At 37.0% G+C, this 20,224-nt stretch overlaps 3 protein-coding genes across 3 annotated transcripts; all 3 read left to right on the forward strand.

The window, feature by feature from the left end:
• Positions 1–618: 618 nt before the first annotated feature.
• On the forward strand, positions 619–1,539 carry LOC126754637 (uncharacterized). Its single transcript, XM_050466755.1, has 2 exons — positions 619–1,197; positions 1,253–1,539. Exons 1-2 carry the CDS (start codon positions 827–829, stop codon positions 1,371–1,373), a joined length of 492 nt encoding a protein of 163 aa, XP_050322712.1. The 5' UTR covers positions 619–826; the 3' UTR covers positions 1,374–1,539.
• Positions 1,540–6,770: 5,231 nt separating this feature from the next.
• Positions 6,771–12,214, forward strand: LOC126754640 (uncharacterized). The gene is made up of 2 exons (XM_050466760.1): positions 6,771–7,211; positions 11,765–12,214. The coding sequence occupies exons 1-2, from the start codon at positions 6,991–6,993 to the stop codon at positions 12,024–12,026; spliced, it is 483 nt and encodes a 160-aa protein (XP_050322717.1). The 5' UTR covers positions 6,771–6,990; the 3' UTR covers positions 12,027–12,214.
• A 4,634-nt stretch (positions 12,215–16,848) lies between these two features.
• LOC126754641 (uncharacterized) lies at positions 16,849–20,189 on the forward strand. Its single transcript, XM_050466761.1, has 2 exons — positions 16,849–17,310; positions 20,053–20,189. The coding sequence occupies exons 1-2, from the start codon at positions 16,964–16,966 to the stop codon at positions 20,177–20,179; spliced, it is 474 nt and encodes a 157-aa protein (XP_050322718.1). The 5' UTR covers positions 16,849–16,963; the 3' UTR covers positions 20,180–20,189.
• Positions 20,190–20,224: the final 35 nt, after the last annotated feature.

Genomic DNA, 20,224 nt, shown 5'->3' on the forward strand with positions numbered 1-20,224 from the left:
AGGGTTTAACGGGTTTGTCAACGTGAGGCGGAGTGTTGTCATGCAGCAGAATCACTTTTTGCGCCCCACCTGATATTGAGGTTTGTAGTCGCATGACTTGTAGTCGCTTTGAAATGACCTCTTCTTGCATTTGACACGGATCCTCATCAATCAACGTCTACAATTCTTCGTCTTCGAAGGTTTTTGACTTTGCTTCTCTCGAACGGTCAGTAATATTGAAATAAGAAACTCAATACTTCCTGCAAATGACGATTATTCACACAACCAAAAGTATATGACACACAAAAAAAGTCACTAATGTTGAAACACAGTTTCTTTTTCAAATGTCTAGGATCAGTTTATCACGTTTGAGATACATACATATGTATATCAAAATCGATTACCACCAACTGCTGCGCACCTAATAATAATATGGAATAATATTTTTGTATTAATAAAAAATATAATTGAAATATTCTAAGAAACATTTTATTAATTTTTTATGCGTGGCTTTGTTGCTTATAAACTAGCAACTCTCAACAAAATAACCAAAACAAACCACTCAAAGTTACTCACTCGTCTTTCTCACATCGTCAATAAATAAAAATCTCTCAGCGTTTTTGGGTTGGCTTGGCTAATCTCACACAACCAGTTGGCTCTGCTCATTCGAACAACAAAGACAACTGCAGCTGACCGGATTAGTTGAAAATTCGCTAAGTGAAATGCGAAAGTGAATAAAACATAATAAAGAAGCGAATTGTTTTGTTGGATAAAAATAAAAAAACTAAACAACAAAACAAGAACAAAAAAGAAAACATTTCTGTAAGAATATCTCAGCGTTAGCAAAATGCAATCCCAAATCGAACTGGTTGAAATAAGTTTGAGTGGACCAAATACACCGATTACACCAAGCACCCCGGAGAAGCGATTCGAACAGGCCACTGATGCAATTTTAAGTTATGTCCTCGGCGATACGGTGCGTGAGCGTGATGAGTATGATCCCAGCGTGGAAGAATCCTTGCAGAGACGCAATCAAACCAGCACCGCTTGGGCACCGAAGGTTAAGGATGATGGGAAACCACATGTACGTTATTTTGCCGTTGGACCGAGTACCTATCAGATACGTTGTCCTCTCTGTAAGCAGCGTGCCGACAGCGAAACGGTGCAAATGAGCGGCATCTTGGGTCATCTCAGCTGTTTACTCTCCACATTGTCCTGGTGCGTGTTTTGGCAGAAAATTTATATTTTTAATTTATATATGTTTATTTCACAGCTGTTTTCCAATATTCTCGTTGTCCTTTGTCTATCTGTGCCTGCAGAGTCGCTTGAAGAGCAAACGCATGTTCTGCAATAGATGCGGCGGCCACCTAGGCTTCTACTGGCGGCCTACTTGAGCAAGATTCTTTTATTATAGTACCTTAGTAAGGCTTTTAATTGTTTTGGTCTAGTGCTTGCAAATAATTTTATGAATCTGTTTCGAATAATTTATATGTATATAGATAGTATTTTTTTAACATTTAAAAATAAAATAATTCTGTACATATTTATTTTTTATGTTAATTAATTTGGTTTTACTCAAAGCATACATTCATACATACATATGTATTTTTGATAAAAGTTCAGTTTTTTAAGTTTTTGCATCGAAATGTTGTGTCTATTTCACTTTACATATGAATAATTGTACACACTTATATATATACATACATTGTGACAAAAAAATCCCCGGAAATTGTAAATAAAACACAAAATATTTAAATATTCCTCGAAACACTTCTCATAAGCACATTTGGAAGGGCATTCAGCTTCTTCAGCGAATTTTTGTTTTATCTCTTCAATCGACTGAAAACGGGTTCCATTCCAATGATTCTTGACTTGTTGGCATGGCAAACTCATTAATCCATTTCTCATCGGCAGTCATAATGCTCTCCAGGAATGCGAGATCGGCATTCGCGCGATCAAGTATGTCAAAAGAGACCTGTTTAATGTACTCTTTTTGAAAAATGTTCACCTTTATCGAGAAGAGTCGAGCAAGAACGCGTTTTATATCCCAACTATCCACTAAAATCATACAAACGAACTCGCGATAAATGTTGAGCTTCTTACCATCTCTCTTACACTTGTCAGACGATTTTCAAGCACCATATTCTTCACTTTTTGAATATTTTCATCAGTTAAATAGGTCGAAAGGTTTCCAGAACGAGGCATGTTTTCAAAGATCTCTTGACCGTCTTTAAAGGCTTTTATACCACTCACAGGTTTGTGTTTTTGAGAAAACTGAATCACTGTAAGCCTTTTCCAACATTCACAACAATTTCACACATGAAATTGGGTCAGAAATACAAAACTTGAGACAAATTCTTTGTTCGATGTTCTTATCTATTGTAAAAATCTCAACACACTTCTGAAATCGCGTTCGTATGTGATTTAGTAGTTAAGGACAGTCCTACCAACTTAATAAAAAGGCATGGTTTTAAAATATTATTTACGCGGGGAATTTAATTACAATTTCGGATCGCTTTTTTGTCACAATGTATGTACATTTGCGCATAGGATCGCATTGTTAGAAGTCTATTTTTATACGACAATGAGTATAGAGAAGACTAAGTAAATTGCCATAGGCAACAACAAACAGAAAGAACAGTAGAAAAATTATTCTTCGAAAAAATTTAGAATCGCGCAAATTTTATATAATTAAATGACAACGGCATGTAAATAAAAATATGTATGCTTTTTATTAGGCGATTCTACATGCGATTTATCAACACTCTCACCCAAAATCCACACAAAAATATCTTACCTGTAAATCACAAAGGGAGCTGTGTCAAATTGGTAAAATTGCAGAAGTAGTTCAAAATTTCATCCAGAATTTATATCAATTCTTGGTGCAATTGCTTTTCCTGAACCACACAAGGATTTGCCTCAATCACTTCAATATTAACAATTTTGTTCGGAGAACATGAATTTGCATAATAATCTGGGAAAATCGCGGCATGACGAAATGTCGAATCTCTCTGAACACACTGACAAAATTTGACAAAAATCCGTAAACAAAGATTGCCGTCGACTGTCACTATTTGTAGACACGACGTATCGAGCGTAAAATTGCTTATTAAGAGAAGTTAAAATCACAAAAACTGTTTTTGGATCGGTAAAATACTCCGAACTGCCTGAAAGCACTTATTGCAAAAGGTGCTAAACAAAAACTGAAGTTAGTTTGTTGCCATGGATATCTTAGCCAATTCTGATGCTTTTAAGTGTCCAGAAAACGACATTATTCGTGGAAATTTTGGACGTGTTCTTGTTTTTAAGACAATTGCGTATCTAATATTTTAATAAATATCGGCTTGTTAGTAACAAAATATAGTTTTCCAGTAATGATTAGCGTTCATCCTCATTTTGAAGCTCCTTACCAAAAAAATAAATTGGGCAAAACGTTTTAAGGCTTTATTAAATATCAAACGCCTAGTTAACTACAAACAGTTTACTCAATAAAAAATCTCGTTATCGCTTCAGAAGTAATTCGCATTTACTACTCAGAAACAATGATGTTGCCAAATACCCAGATATTGGTACAATCTACCAATGGATGTGAATAAGGGGGGAAATATCTCCACAAAAGTTATTTGTTTAAAATGAACTCAGTGATGTAATGCGACAAACAAGTTAAGAAAGATTAAACAATTTACCAAAGCTTTGGACGCGGAAGGATATTGTTTTAGCGACATTTGTAGAAAAATTTATGAAAAATACAGATTTCATCAAAGTTATGATAAGCTTTAAGATTCCAAAAAAATATGGGTAGCATGTAAGATTATATTCGCAATTTTCTTCTTCTTAATTGTCGTAGACACCGCTTACGCGATTATAGCCGAGTTAACAACAGCGCGCCAGTCGTTTCTTTTTATCGCTACGTGGCGCCAATTGGATATTCCAAGCGAAGCCAGGTCCTTCTCCACTTGGTCTTTCCAACGAAGTGGAGGTCTTCCTCTTCCTCTGCTTCCCCCGGCGGGTACTGCGTCGAATACTTTCAGAGCTGGAGTGTTTTCGTCCATCCGGACAACATGACATAGCCAGCGTAGCCGCTGTCTTTTAATTCGCTGAACTATGTCAATGTCGTATGTCGTATATCTCGTATATCTCGTACAGCTCATCGTTCCATCGAATGCGATATTCGCCGTGGCCAATGCGCAAAGGACCATAAATATCGTAGTCCTTATTTCGTTTGCCATGGTCGTCATCAAAAGGGGGGTCTCTTATCCGAGGCAGTAGGTAATCTTTCATTTGCTTTTTTACGTGGCGGTTCCCAAACCCAGCGCACAACCCTATGTAGGGGATGTTTCGCCTTCTCACTTTAGCTCGCCTTCGAACGGATGTTCTTAGGCTACCCAGAGGATACTTGGTCAAAGACCGGAAGTTGTGAGCTGCTTGAGCCATGTGTAAAAGAGTCGGTTCTGGCCACTCCCAAGTGAATGGCGATCAGAGAACTTTCCTCACTTTCGTGAACTTCTACACATGACTCCATCCTCCAATTCGCAATCATTTAGATAAATTGTTGAATAATTTTGGTGAGAAAATTTACTATGAAACCAAGGTTACAGCCATTAAGGTAGCAGCAGGTCTACTGCTCCGAAGTGCAGCCTCTTTCAGAGAATTGACCATTCACTGAGGCAGCAGAGCGGCGATATTACCCTCGAACTCGTTTAGGGTTGGTCGAGGAGTTCCTAATATCGCTATCAATAGCATCAAGAGTCTTTGAGATAAGACTGGTATGTGACCAGGTCGTAGGAATCGCAGGATATTGCAAAGCTTAATAGCTGTGCTACCATCGGTACATGCGCTGTCGCAAAAGCCTTTTGGTCCAAGGTCGATCGCATGAGATCTAGTGATCTAACCTCTCCCAAGTTATGGGGCGTTTAACAGGCCATTGCCGTATTGGCGTCTATACAGTAAGGTTGCGAGGAGCTGCATGAAAGAAGATGAGGTGGAAATAACTCAACACTTCCTTCTTGACTTGACACTATGGAGCGCATATCTTCAGACTTCCAACCGAACTGGCGGGAGTGGAACTTAAACGCCTGTGCAAATTTGTATTGGCAACTAAACGTTTTGTTAATTTATAAGTTCGACCACAGGAGTTCTTCATTTTTATATCTACATATAGCATATAAATATGCGATCTTTGATCAGCCATCTAAACTAACCTGAGAACAAAGGAGAGCTGTTCCACTATGATCTTAAAGTGATAGAAGGAAGGTATTATGGTTTATGTTACCAATCCTATATAGCTGATTACTGCTAATCCTTAAAAATATATTACTAACAAAAAATTATAAAGGAAGAACGAGGAAATATATCGGTCCAAGAAAACGCTTGGTTTTATTTGCAATGAAAAATCAAAGCAGTGTAATACATACTTAGAGATTTACCGGGCTGTAACTGCTGATCCAAAGTAATTTTTACTAAAGCCTCCATTTTCCGCAGTTCATACATCTGCCGAGGAAACATTTGGATTGTAGTTTATTGAGTTTTTTGGTCGTAAAATCGAATATAATCTATAAGTTTGGCATCGAGCTAGAGAACATAAACAAACTCTAATTAAACAAAGAGGAAAAACACATTTTTGTAGTGTCACAGCGTGATGAGTTGATCACTGAAATATTTTCAATATAGTAGGACTCGATCGTCAGGTAAGTAAATAAAATATGCAACATTATTATAGTTAAAAATAATATTTGTATCATAAATGTATGTATATACATAGGTATGCTCTAATTTGACTTAGCACACAACTGTTGCTGATGTGCCCAGATGCTGCCAACAGTCTTACGGATTCGCCTCGAAAGCGTCACAGTATCAAAGTGTGGCACAGCCAGAGCAATCGAAGCGAGGAACGCAGTAAATTACTCAAAACCTTTTCATTGTAGAGAGCGAACATTTGCTCTTTATACTATATACCTATACAAGTATTTGCTTGCTGATCCCATATATAATCCAACACTATTTATATTCCCTCAATTAGCTTGAGTGCCCACTAACGAAGAGGCAGCCAGAGCAACAACAAACATCAGATGAAATGAAAGCAACCACAATAACAATGACAGCGTCAACGCCAACGACGCCAATAGCAAGAGCATCAAGTGGTGAACACATAGAGCGCGACAGACTGCAACAGCACGACAGTGAACTGAAAACGTCGTTGTTCATCTTACTACATGTACATTTTGAGAAGCAACAACAACAGAATGGCCGGCATGTACACAAAACAACACAGTTGTCCATTTTGTATGTACACAATTTCGTTGTGGCCATACTAATTCCTTTCACTTCAATGAAATTTTAATATTTTCTTCAAAATGAAATTTTTTATGCAAAAAATAAGTAAATAGGTAAATATTTTTGCTTTAAATTATCAATTGTTATTACAAATGATATAATAGAGCTATAATATAGCTATTTTATGCTTTTATTTGTAAAATAACGTCAAGTTTGTTAGAGCTGTGAATAATTTTACATTTTACATATTAGTGGCATCACCACTCTACCTCCTATTTCTATCTTCCATTCTACTGCCAACTCTACTGTCGTCCTACTGACGTTGGCAAAAATAGGAGGATATTGAAGTTAGCGAGAACGACAACTGTCGTCCCGCAGTCGTGTAGTCGTGCAGCTGTCAAAATAACACTGCCCTTAAAAACGTGTGTATTTTAATATTTGACAGATGTAGTTTGCAGTCTGTCGCGCTCTATGTGTTTACCACTTCAGTGTTGGCTGGCAATGTCGCTGATTAACAATTCTATGTATTGTCAGTTGATCGCTTTGCTTTGACGGCATTTGTAGCGAAATTCGAAATATGTACCTGGTGCTAACGCTCGCTAAACGTGTTGTGAAGTGTTGAAAAAAAATTACAAAAATTAAGTTAAAAGTATTAAAAATATTGCCGAAATTGAGAAGAAAAGAAAACACTCCGAGAACTCGCTTACACATTAGACTAGCGTTAGACAGCTGTCAAAGATGGCAACCACACCGTCCACTGTCATTGTGACGATTGACAGTAATGATGGCGCTCTAGAGGATGTGATGCCGGTATTGTCTACGAATGTTGGACATTTACTAGAAGAGCCCGTTGAGATACAGTGCCCGGCTTGCGGCGGGAAATGCCTCACCAGTGTGGAACGGCAGGCAGTGACGTTTCTGCAGAAATGTGTTTCTGTGATTAATTTTTGCCTTTGTTGGTAAGTCATAGAGGAGTGAGCGTAAAATATTGTACACAACAGTATATCATATTTGTTAGTGATCGGGCATAAACAATTTTTTAGGGTTTTGAAATTAGTAAAAAGTAGTAAATTTTGTGAAAAATGACGTAGTCTCCTAAGACGTTTTTGATGACGCATCGGTTATTTCTTCGGCTCGTAAGTTGGCGCCAACACGATAAGCTAAGTTATGCGAGTTAGAGATAGGGTTATACGTATATATAGTATATATAAATAATCAGGATAATAAAACGAGTTGAAATCCGATTGACTGTCTGTCAATGCAAGCTGTACCTTGAGTAAAAATTGAGATGTTGTTATGAAATTTGGTACTTGTGTTTCTTGGCAAAAAAAGTGAAGACGAGAATGACGAAATCGGGAGCTGGGAATGCAGAAGCAAGGTGAACCAGTGAGCTAAAGTTTTTGAAAAAATGGCCGTGCCACGCCCTCCAATAGAAAAATGCACATATCTCCTAAACACTACAGTATCCAAATTCGCTTGGGACAATTGATATAAAAACCCCTACCGCCAGTGTGAAAATGCATGAAATTGGATAATAACCTCGCCCATCCCCATAGAATGGTTCTGTTAGAAATTACTACGGGCGCGATAAATGAAAGTCGATGTGAGCCAGCAACATTAAATTTTACACCCGCTATGATGAAAGAGGGGGTCATAGAAATCGGTGTCAAGATTGGACGATGGACGTTGCACCGTTCACTTTTAGGTGAAATCACATATCTTCAGACCTACTCCTCCAATTTCAACCATATTCGATTACAACCTCGACTACAGTATTCGGATAAAACTGTGTACAAATAGTGCATTTGTGGTATGCCAGCTGAAGTCAAAAACTTGTCAAAATCGGACCACATCTCTTCAAACCCCACCATACCAAATATGTTGGCCCCAGTGCGTATGTCTGACTTTTTGCCGTTAATATTGATCTGTTTGTGAGATATGCAATTGAAAATCGACAAAACGGTTTCTTTTATAATAATTATGTCTTATGTCAAAAATTTGTTGGATCGGATTAATATTTCCCTTAGTCCCCATTTAAAATAAATTAATGTGTATTGCACCTAATGTAAATATTTTCGAATTTCCAATTGACTTTATACCACATACATCGAAAGATGTGGGAGTTATTTCAAGGAAATTCAGAGTCTCTTTGCAACTAAAATAGATAGAATCGTGAAAACTTGCCCTAAACCTCATATAACTAACAAACTTTATACACTTAAAAGTATGAACTGTTTGCTTACACTGAAATTATCCATTATTATTTTTTTTAATCTACTCTCAGTGTATCCTTTTTCTTTTATTTGCCTTTCACATTCATTTTTTCATATACTATAAATGCCTATATTGTAATGTAGTCTTCTCTTGTTTTGACTTTAATAATTGTGTTTTTTCTACTACACACCAGAAATAGGAAAAATGTATGCCCACTGATTTTAAAAAGCCTCTGTGAATGACCTCAGAAGTGACTAATTATTTAAGATTATTCATAACTCCATTAAAGGGGATATCATAAGAATTATATTTCTTTTTAGAGTCAAACTTTAGGGGTATAATTAGTGTGACCACACTATACTTCGGTGAAAGAAGTTGTAAGTAAATAACTCTATAACTTTCATTAGAAAGATATATGACGATTTTTTTCGATCCTATGAAGATTTTTCAATAAATTGCGTATCTTTTGATTACTGAAGCTTAATTTCTATAAGATTACGAACCTTGCATTACTAAAATGAGTAAACAGTAGTATGGACAAATATTTTAAGTGTGCGTTTGAATTGTGTTGCTATTCGTAAATACAAATATAAGTGGTACTTAAGCATATCAATAAAATGCAACAGTTATCCATAAAACATTATTTATCAGCAGACTAGTCTCTAAACTTAAAATGCAATTATTATTCATGACAGCCACCAAACTGCAGCAGTGAAAGTATTCACGTAGTAACGAATATTTACGCTCTCCTAATTTAGTAGAAAGTGTCTATAACCTATTAATACTACATACAAAAAACGGCATAGACAAATCGAAGAAAGAATATACAGTATTACCCACTCAATTGAAACATTCTTACAAATTTTTTTAAAAATGCATTTGAAATGAGGATAATAAATGAATGTTAACTTCTCATCATAACTGGAAGCTCATCGGTTACTAATCGCTTAATTGGGTACATTACTAAATAATTCTGATATTGCAGTTCAATAAATAATTCGTAAAACTAGTAAGTCTTACAGAATAGCGCAATGAAACGAATTACGGTAACTATTGAACTTTGCAATATCCAATTGTTTGCTGCTGTCGCTTGCTAAATTTGGTTACTAACTATATGATCTCTGAATGTCTCAGATTACAAAACTTTCAAAGTCTTGGGCTCACTGTTATAAGAAGAATATTACAACAAAAGTTGAACTAGGTTCAGAAAAATTTTGGATAAAATTTTTTCACATTTGTTGTTTTTTTAAAGGCTAATGGATATGTCTTTTGCATAAAATATTTAGTTTTGTGTTTTTTTAAACATGTAGTTTTCAAGAAAAAATGTAACACATTTACGTATGATTTTATGCCAAGAATTCAGATTTATTATAAAGAAGATAAGGGTTTGTCATTTTGTTTTAAAAATGATTTTGAGTAAGTGACCGACGTAGCTGGATCTAATGAGTTCCAGCCGAGAAGTAGAATTTTCGACTACTTTTTGAATCAATTGGGTCCGCATATCAAAATTAAATGCGCCGAATATTCTTTTTCAAGACGTCTTAAACTTATATGGGTAGACAAGCGACTTCCCATAAAAATAGTCCAGATGTTTTGATTCGCACTATTACACAGGCTTTCGACGCGAGGTAACCAAAGGAACCAAAGGTTGTCCACATCAACATCCTCCAATTCAGGTACCAAAAATGTAATTAGTTATGGCTATATAGAATTCCTCACTGCAACATTATGGCCACTTTCGGTTTTGAGGAAATATTGATTAATGATTCCCCTCTGCTAATGCAGCCGCTGTGACTTTTTGAAGATGTGACGGCGTATCAAATGATAGCTTGACTTTGTTTATTAACGTACTCATTCTAAAAATCCAAAAGTGAGCTTCATTGTTAAACAAAATTTTCGTTTAAAAATCAGAATAGTTGACCTTCTCGTTTTAGGTGCATTCGTGCGAACGTGTGACACACTTGATAGTCATTCGGTTTCTATTTGATCGATGATTTGGATTTTGTAAGCCCGCTACTCTAGATCCTTACGCAAACCTTTCAATGAAGTGGAAGCTCCTAATGTTGCGCGCGATCACTGTTGGATTCATTCGGGTCTTCTTCGATCCTCTGCTTTTGTTTTTGCACAGCAGCAAAACCGTCAATTGTGTAATTGTAGTGAATGCTACAATAGCAACCAACACAAGAGATTTCAGAGTATGTGTTTCGCGCACTTCACCCAACTTACGGTCATCATATTCGGCCTATTGAGCATACTTGAGGCCCAGAATTCATTATTGGATAATAATCGACCGACTAGAAAATGTCCTGCACGCAGTGAGGAAAATATAGCAGATGTAGCTGTGAGTGTACACGAGGAGCCGTGGAGAGTTCATTCGGCGCCGTTCGCGCCAACTTGCACTGAACTAAAGAAGCTCGACTTTCCCAAGCGACATCACTTCGCTTTATGAGTTTTTGAAAAGTTTCAGAAGGATCCGACGTTTTCAAGCCAAATTTTCTTCAGAGATTAGGCTCCTTTCTTGCTCAATGGGTTTGTAAACAAGCAAATTTGCCGCATTGGCGATGAAGAGCAACCTGAAGAAATTCAAGACCTACCATTTTATACTGAAAAAGTAACGGTTTAGTGTGGTTTGTGGGCAGGCGGAGTTATCGATCCATTTTTCTTCAAAAATGATGCCGGTGAGAATGCAATATTCAATGCGCCATGATAACTGACTACTTGATGCCTGAAATTGAAGCTGGTGATCTGGGTGACATTTGTTTTCAAAAAAACGGCGAAACAGAACACTTCGGTGAGCAGATAAATTCACATTTTGGGCCGATCGATTGGCTACCAAGATCGTAACGATTTCACACCGTAAGACGTTATTGTGGGGATGTGTAAAGTCTAAAGTCTATGCAGATGATTCCGCTTCGATTCAGGTCTTGGCGCAAAACATCACGCATGTAACGCTCTTGTGTTTCATACACGTTCTTGTGTTTGTAATGTTTTTTTATGTGTCCTGATACTTAAAATTACATATTTCTGAATTTCGAATAAATTTAAAATTCCTAAATAAATTTACCGTTATAACAATTTTTATATTTTCGAAAATTTCCAATCTCACCTAAACCACTCAGAGAAAAATTTATGGGATCCGTATGTAATGCTTTTATAAACTTGTTCACGCTCGTATAATTATTTCCAATGTTTACAATATTTACGCTCCAATTACATATTGTACAAAATTTTTGATTTTAAAAATTTACATATGCTTATTTTTTCTCTCTGTTTTTATTCCACATTCTATGCACTGAAGCAATCCCATCCGTTGGAGTGGTCGCCATGACGTCAACCATTATTGCAGCGAGTGTGGCTGTTACATTGGCCGTTACATAACGTTGAGCTGGTACAAGCGACAGTTATTCAAAATGCAGCACTCGGATGTGGTGTTCGAAAACAAGTGGCAACGCTTTTGCAAAGTCGAGAAGGAGGCGCTCGATAATAAAATACGAGCGAATCAGCAAGCCAAAGAGCTGGTGAAATTGAAGAAGACGAAGACGAGCGATGAGAGTGATTGAAGTCGAGACTCTTACACATAAAATACTAGATATGGATATATTTTATTTTAATTTATTATTTTTGTACATTTATTGTATTTTAATAAATACTTATATTCAGAAAATTCATCAAATGGTTATTTTGATGAAATGTTACAAAAAAAACTTCGAGAAATAAAAAAGGTATAATAATTAATGTTTGAGCGTTACTTTCGTGCTTTATTGATTAATTAAAATTAAATTCAAATAATTAAAAATTGAAAAAAATTAAAAATTTTAATAACTTAAAATTTTACAATAATTTAGCGAAAAACAGCAATGTGGTTAATTGATTTATCAAAATTAAAATATTAATTTAATTAAATTAAAAGTAAAAACAATAAAAATTAAAATTAAAAAAAAAATAAAAATTAAAATTAAAAAAAAAAAAAAAAAATTTCAATAGCTTAAAAAATTTGCAATAATTTAGAGAAAAACAGTAATTATTATTTCGACTTTTAAAATTACAATAATTTTTTACTTAAAATGAATTTCTTGTTCGAATATGTATCAGGATCTCTAGAAGCTTTTTTACTAATACTCGAATAGAATTATATTTTTTGAAGCAGTTTCTCCCTCCTACCTCACCTGCCAGAATCATGTTTTGCATATCTATCATCTATATTGAATAAAACAAGGTACACAATACCTTTCTAGATTCGAAATTCTTCATTTAGAAGCACTTATTTTCCTTCGATTTTCGAAGAGTCTCTCATACTATGTCCATTTTATAGCTGATTGTTTAGCTTTAAGTCTTCGATAAGATCATTCCACCGTTAATAAGTCTGTTAGGTCTTAACACACTGATGTAATTTGTAATTACTTATAACTTTCATATATGGTCTAGCTTTTCATATTTTTGGTATTATCTTGTACCTTATTCAAAATATAAAAGAACTTACGAGTTCGAAGTTATCTCAAAAAATATTAATTAAGTACATATGTATATTCGCAGTTCAACAGGTGAAAGGGACAACCGCTTTTACATATATTTTCAAGTTGTTAGTTAGAACTAAAATCGTAGGTGTTTCCGTGCAGCGGTTGTGAGCACCTGCTTCTGAGATTTGCATAAAAATTGTCGAAATCACTACCCTTCTTCTTCTTCTTCTTAATTGGCGTAGACACCGCATACGCGATTATAGCCGAGTTAACAACAGCGCGCCAGTCGTTTCTTCTTTTCGCTACGTGGCGCCAATTGGATATTCCAAGCGAAGCCAGGTCCTTCTCCACTTGGTCCTTCCAACGAAGTGGAGGTCTTCCTCTTCCTCTGCTTCCCCCGGCGGGTACTGCGTCGAATACTTTCAGAGCTGGAGTGTTTTCATCCATCCGGACAACATGACCTAGCCAGCGTAGTCGTTGTCTTTTAATTCGCTGAACTATGTCAATGTCGTCGTATATCTCGTACAGCTCATCGTTCCATCGAATGCGATATTCGCCGTGGCCAATGCGCAAAGGACCATAAATCTTTCGCAGAATTTTTCTCTCACTACCCTTACTATACAAAAAATTATTCGGAAATTGGAAATAAAACGCAGAATATTTCATTATTTTAAAATTTATTTATGCCAACGATTTTTCCAGTCCTCAAAGCACTCTTCATAAACACTTTGTGAGATGGATTCAGCTTCTTCAGCTAATTTTGCTTTATCTATTCGATTGTCTGAAAACGGACTCCATCGAGCGGCCATTCAGTTTGGGGAACAAGAAGGAATCACACGGAGTCAAATCTAGTGAATACGGTGATTGATCGATTGTCTTCATTGTATGTTTGGCTTTGATTTGCGGTCACAATCGTTGCTCGATGCGATGGTGGATTATCATTGTGTAAAATCCATGAATTATTCTTTCCGGCCGTTTTCTGCGGATGTTCTCACGCAAACATCTCTATACGGCCAAGTAGAACTGCATATTGACCCTCCGGAATAAATGTCGAAAAAAAACATAGACATCTCCTTAATTTTTGAGTGGTTTATGCTCTATTTTTTCCCTCCATTCTCCATGAATATGGCGTCGAAACTCGTACGATCAAGCATGACCAAGGATACCTGAATACGGGACTACTTTTGAAAGAAATTCAGATTTATCGGTACGAGTCGAGCAAGCATGCGTTTCACACCCAAAATATATACCAATATCATTCAAACTGACTCGCGAGAGATGTCGACATGTACCTGACGATTTTCAAGCATCATATCCTTCACTTTTTTGATATTTTCATCAGTTGAAGAGGTCGAAGGTCGTTCAGAACGAGGTATGTCTTCAACGATATCTCGACCATCTTTGAAGGCTTTGTACCATTGTGTTTTTGTACCTTGTGTTTTTGTTAAAACTGAATCACCGTAATCCTTTTCCAATCTTTGCAACGATTCCTTACACGAAATATGGTTTAAAATACAGAATTTGAGAGAAAATCTTTCTTCGATATTTTTAACTATTGTAAAAATCTAACAGGTGTATCAAATTTAATTGCAATTTCCGGGTGCCTTTTTGTCACAATATAATGACTTTAAATCGAAAGTAAGCGTGGTCGGGTTCTGAATTCGAAATTCTTTAGCTGCAAGAGAAGGCGTCGTCGGAATTTGATCAGAATAGTTCTAGTATATTGGAAGATACAGAATTTCTTCAAAATTGATCCGTTCCATACACGAAGTAGAAATGTATCAAAATTTTTTTAAGAAAGAGGTGGTTAATGTAATGGTATATTATCAATCCGCAACACATTCATCATTTAAATAAATGGCTCAAAAAGGGGGGATTGAGTTGGTGCGGGGATAAACTGTCCAGAGTCAGGCAAAAGGCAGTCTTTTAAGCTGTCAGATCACTTAGAAATCTTTGTTATTGGAAAAGCCGCAGAGCCTTTTATGATCTACGCCAACCATTCATTAATCATATCACAAATCGCATAAATGTGTCTCGAAAAGCAGTAGAGAGTATCGCCAGAGGCAAGCGACTTCACTTCTGCTGGGTGCCAGCTTAGGTTAGGTGAGGTAGTGGAAGGAGATTGGCAATAATGGTGTACGGCTGTGACCCAAAAACCTGAGCGGCATTGGTAGAACGGTCTATTTGTGTATAAAACTGCAAAAGTCATGTATAAAATGGTAGATTATAAATACATTTATAAATTGAATTACTCACTGGTCAAAGCCTGGTGGCGGCACAAGCCTGTACAGGGTTTGTCCGGCAAGTAATAGAACTGATCATCTTCCGCTGCGGCTGTACTTCGCAGTGTGCGGGAACCGACTGGATTCGGAAGAGGGCGTTCCTAGCTAACAAATGAGCGGTTGGTCAGTTGTCTCCGAGCACCTGGAGAGACAGGACAAACATTTTTGAGCGACGTGTTTCTGTGAGTGGTGCAAGCTGAAAATGTCGCGGTCGTTAGAGCTCATTATCTTTTTTGACATAAAAGGAATCGACCACCATAAATTTGTTCTTCAACGCCAAGTTTTACGTAGAAGTCCTCATGCGACTCAAACGAAGGGTCAATCGGGTCCGGCAAGAAATCGCAGCCGCCCAACGTTTCCGCAGCCGCCCTACAGCCCATATGTGCCCCTCCTGTGGGTCCTAATTTTCTTTCCTTGCCTGAAAGGCCTGATGAAAGCCAAGCATCTAAGAAACAAGGGGATCTAAGAAGCATGCACCTCGGCTCTTAAGGCTATTCCGGAGAATGCCTTCCGTGACGCCTTAAGTGCTTGGAAACCACGCTGGCAGCGGTCTATCGACACAGAAGAAGCCTATTTTGAAAGTTTTTAAAGAATTTTCACGTTTGTTCAATTACTTTCCGGACAAACCTTGTAGAATGGGGCTGACAGCTTAAGAAGACTGCATGGAATGTCAAGAGCCAGGTAACTGGGGAAACAATGGAGCATTTCTTGGGCACTTGTCCTGCGCTGGTAAGGCAACGCCTCAAGAATTTAGAGCCCCACGATATAAGACGCTTGAAAACTTATCGTTGGTGAGGACTGTTGTCTCTTGAAATTATCGTCAAGCGCAGGCACCCTAAAGCATTGCTACTCCTTATGGTCACGTAACAGTACTCCATCTGGTATCCTAATGGACAAAAACTGGTCTACTCGTGGCTTATTAGCCTACCAGACTAACCCAAGCTAACCTTTCAGAGTTTAGAAAGTGATCATTATGTGCAAGGTGGGCGTGGCGAAGTATGTGAACGAAGTGCTCTCCCTACGTTTATCTGAAATATGTATTTCAAGCATTTGTTGATTAAACATACATATATGTATACTTTTTCATTATTCAGAGTTATTTTTTATTGACTTAAACTAAAACCTAAACAACCGATTTGTTTATGACCATATGCACATGATTATGTAACAGGTGGAGAGTGTAGCTAAATTTGTATATTTGCTTTCAAGCATCTTCAACAACACATACGAGTATATGTAAATGCATCGTTTGCTAAAAATGCGTGATTTTCCGCACGTTTTTCCTACCTCAGCGGTTTGCACGAAAGCGTGTGGGAAAAGTAAAGACACAAAAAATGATAAATTACTCGCACTGAGCGGCGATGACATCACACTATGCCACATTGCAAAGATCTTGTTAAATGTTATTTTAATTGGAGCAAAGCGAGATCGCAGAGAGATGAGAATTTAGCGAACAACAGACGAGACTGTTTGGCGAAAATTGAAAAAAAATAACAATTAGACATTGAAACAGATTAGTGATCATTCTCTGCAGCAGCCACACTCTCGCCGCTCTCTTGTCGATCACTGAGCATTTGCCATAACTGTATTAACGCCTGCCGCCCACCAACGTACGGTCTGAGTGGCCAGCAGTCAACAGTTCACTGCCACCATTTCAACGCGCAACAACACAACCGTTATAAAAACTATACATTTTCTAGAAATAAAAGTATTGAGTTTATCAAACAATTTTTGAAAAATATACTTTCTAAAAGCAACATGGCAGCCGCTGTTCCAGAAGCACCACAGCTGGTGAAGGTCAAGCTGATACCGGCTGAATCGTTGGAGGAACGAAAGCGCCACATTGTGGCTAATGTGGTGTTGGAGGGTCGCACCTCCGTAGTGCCGTACATAGATGATGCGGTCAGCCTCAGTAAAGTGGCACAAAAACAATTGCTCGACGCCACAGCAGTGCCGAAGCGCAGCCACAAGCGTTTGCATTTCTACTCCGTGGGACCGCGTACCTATCACACCAAATGTCCGCTGTGTCAGCAGTACGGCGATGCGGCTGTGATGCGAGCGGCGGGTTTAAAGGATGCCACCTGCTGTTTGTCGACGTCGTCGTGGTGAGTACATATTTTGAGTTATGTGTTCAATGCCAATGTTTATTTAAGAAAATTTTGTCTCAAATTAAGCTTATCGTTTTAAATTTGTCCGCTTGAACTTTTAATTTAAAAGATGTGTGTGATCAGTCCGTATAGAAAACTTATTAATTAAGTAAGCTTAAAAAATATATAATCAAGAATTAATGGTTGAAAATTTAAAAATCTAGAATAAAAAAGTTTTGAATTTAGTAGATTACAAAAAAAAAACGTGTGATGCCACATTTGAAAAAAAAACAGAGATATAGTATTTACATTTTATGAGCTGCTAAGTTCATTTTGTTTAATTTCTAATTTTGAGTTAGATTTCGGATAACTTAACATTTTATAAGAATTGATCCTTTATTTGATTTTAAAAATATAAATATATCTTTACCTAATTTATTAAAAAGTATTTGCATCATATTATAATTTTAACACTTATTCTATTATTTTCATTCGCTTATTTGGTTATAGCCGAGTTTACAACAGCGCGTCATTAGTTCTTTCTGGTCTTTCCAAAGAAGTGGAAGTCTTTCTACTCCTCTGCTTCCCTCGGCGGGTACTGAATACTCTCAGAGCGTGAGTGTTTTCATTGCCCTTTAGTTCGCTGAACTATGTCAATGTCGGAATGCCGAAGCCAAGCTGCAAGTGTGATGCCTGTTTGTTTAATGGCAGGAAATATTTCGTCTCGCCTATTTGCTTCGCTTCTTTGTCCAACCTGGAGAAAATAGAACGAACGGCGCGATTGTTATGGTCAATGATATCGATATCATCGGCGTACGCCAGTAGTTGTACCCTCTTGTAGAAGATTGTACCTTCTCTATTCATATCTGCAGCTCGAATTATTTTCTCATGGAGTAGATTGAAAAATCGCAAAATAAGGAGCTCCTTCCTGATCCTGACGGAGTGTTTGGTATTCCTCAATGTCAGCTTACACAGCGGTAATTCAGGCATTAGGGCAGCTCCTTTTCGTGTTGACAAAAGCAGCCTTTAAATTGACGAAAAGGTGGTTTGCGTCGATCTTCTTTTCACTGGTTTTTTTCAAGATTTGGCGCATAATGAATATCGAATCAGTTTATTGACAGTGGGCTTTAATCTTTCAGAGTTCTCCTAATTACAATCGTCGGGCATGCTTTCGTCTGACCATATTCTACGAAGAAGCTGATGCATGCTCCTTATCAGTTCTTCGACACCGTATTTGCATAGCTCGGCCGGCCATCGACTCCGCTGCTTTGTTCTTCTTTGTTGTATTTGCGTTGTTGTACGTTTACTCCATCGTCATCGAATGGGGAGTACAATTCACCATCTCCTGGCATTATGCTTTCACTGCCACTCAGCAGGCTGGAGAAGTGTTCCCTCCATAATTTTAGTATGCTCTGGGCATCAGTCACTAGATCACTTCTGGGGTTCTATGGAAGCATTCTCCTGTTAGTCGCCGCATATTTTAAAGCTCTATGTATAAAATGGAAATGGTTACAAACGAATTATTCGAAGTATTTCAAATGTCACAACTTTTCCACATCTTTCTGGTAAAGCACGAATATCAATACAATAAAACTGTTCATCTTGTGATGCTATCCATAAATCAAGCCATTTCTCGATTTCCTCTTGTTAGTGAAACTGCTTGGCATTTCCCATTTAAACGTTTCCAGGTAGGGCTTAATGTGTTTGGCAACTTAAGGCTGAATGTAGTCAGGCAGCAGAATCACTTTTTCGTGCCTCTCTTGGTTTTTAGGTTATTTGAAACCCAAGTCCGTTGTTTATGAATAATTCATGTCCACTAGGGGTAATACACTCATGCCAACAATTTTTTCAGTCCTAGAAACACTTCCGAGAAGCTTTCCGCTCATTCAGCGAATTTTGTTTTATCTCTTCGATCGACTGAAAATGAGTTCCACAAAGCGCAATTTCAGTTTCGGGAACAAGAAAAAATCACGCAGTACCAAATCTGGTGAATACGGTGGTATTCATGGCGTTTTTGGCTTTAAATTCGATCACAATCATGGCTCGGTGCGATGAATAGAACTCCCTTTGCCCGTCTGTCCCTCGTGAATAATTTCGAAAATATACCGAATATCGAAAAAAACAATGAGTTTCACCTTGATTTTTGAGCGGCTTTGGTGTGTTTTTTTTGTTTGGTTTCGCCTTTTTTTCGTTTCCATTCAAGAGAGATGTTGAGTTCTCTTACCATCTCTTTAAAATTTTAATATATTCATCAGCTTAAGTTATACCAGCTGGTCCCTCAGTTTATGATATATCAATCTGAAGCCATGAACCCGTCTTTTTTCATTTGTCAAAACGGTTGATATCAGACCACGGTAGCATATAGTTGTCATAAAAATCGAGAGATCAAAGTTATTGTAAGGAATCTTTCGTATTTGTGAATGGTATTATAGCTTCGGTGTCACCGAAGTTAAGGGTTTTTCTTGTTAAGGGGGTTTCTTGTTTTTTACAAAAAAGAAATATTTTACTTAGAGACTGTACACTGAAGACTTTAATTAATTTATTACAAAATTATTTTTTTGTTTGGTTTAATATATTTTTTAGTTGTAATATGCAGTTTAATCAATGTAATATTTTTTTTTAATAAGAATTGAGGTGAGAAAGTATGTTTGCTTTCCTTGAAATATTTTTACAATTTATTGTCATATTAAAATACCAAAAAATGTTATTCAAATATTTAAAATAAATCGTATAACAAATTTAATTTTTCTCCATTTGTAGCTTCTTCCCAATCTTCTGGCTCTGCTGCATTAGCACCTGGTGCGGCTGTAATCGCGAGTGGACCACGAAAGGCATTTACTGCAGTAAATGTGGGGGAAAATTAGGCATACAACAGAAGCCGAAATGAGTGCTAATAACAAAAATAAATAATAAAAGCAAATAAAAATAAAAT

This window comes from Bactrocera neohumeralis, chromosome 4 (genome assembly GCF_024586455.1).
Source record: "Bactrocera neohumeralis isolate Rockhampton chromosome 4, APGP_CSIRO_Bneo_wtdbg2-racon-allhic-juicebox.fasta_v2, whole genome shotgun sequence".
In the NCBI taxonomy this organism is placed as follows: domain Eukaryota; kingdom Metazoa; phylum Arthropoda; class Insecta; order Diptera; family Tephritidae; genus Bactrocera; species Bactrocera neohumeralis.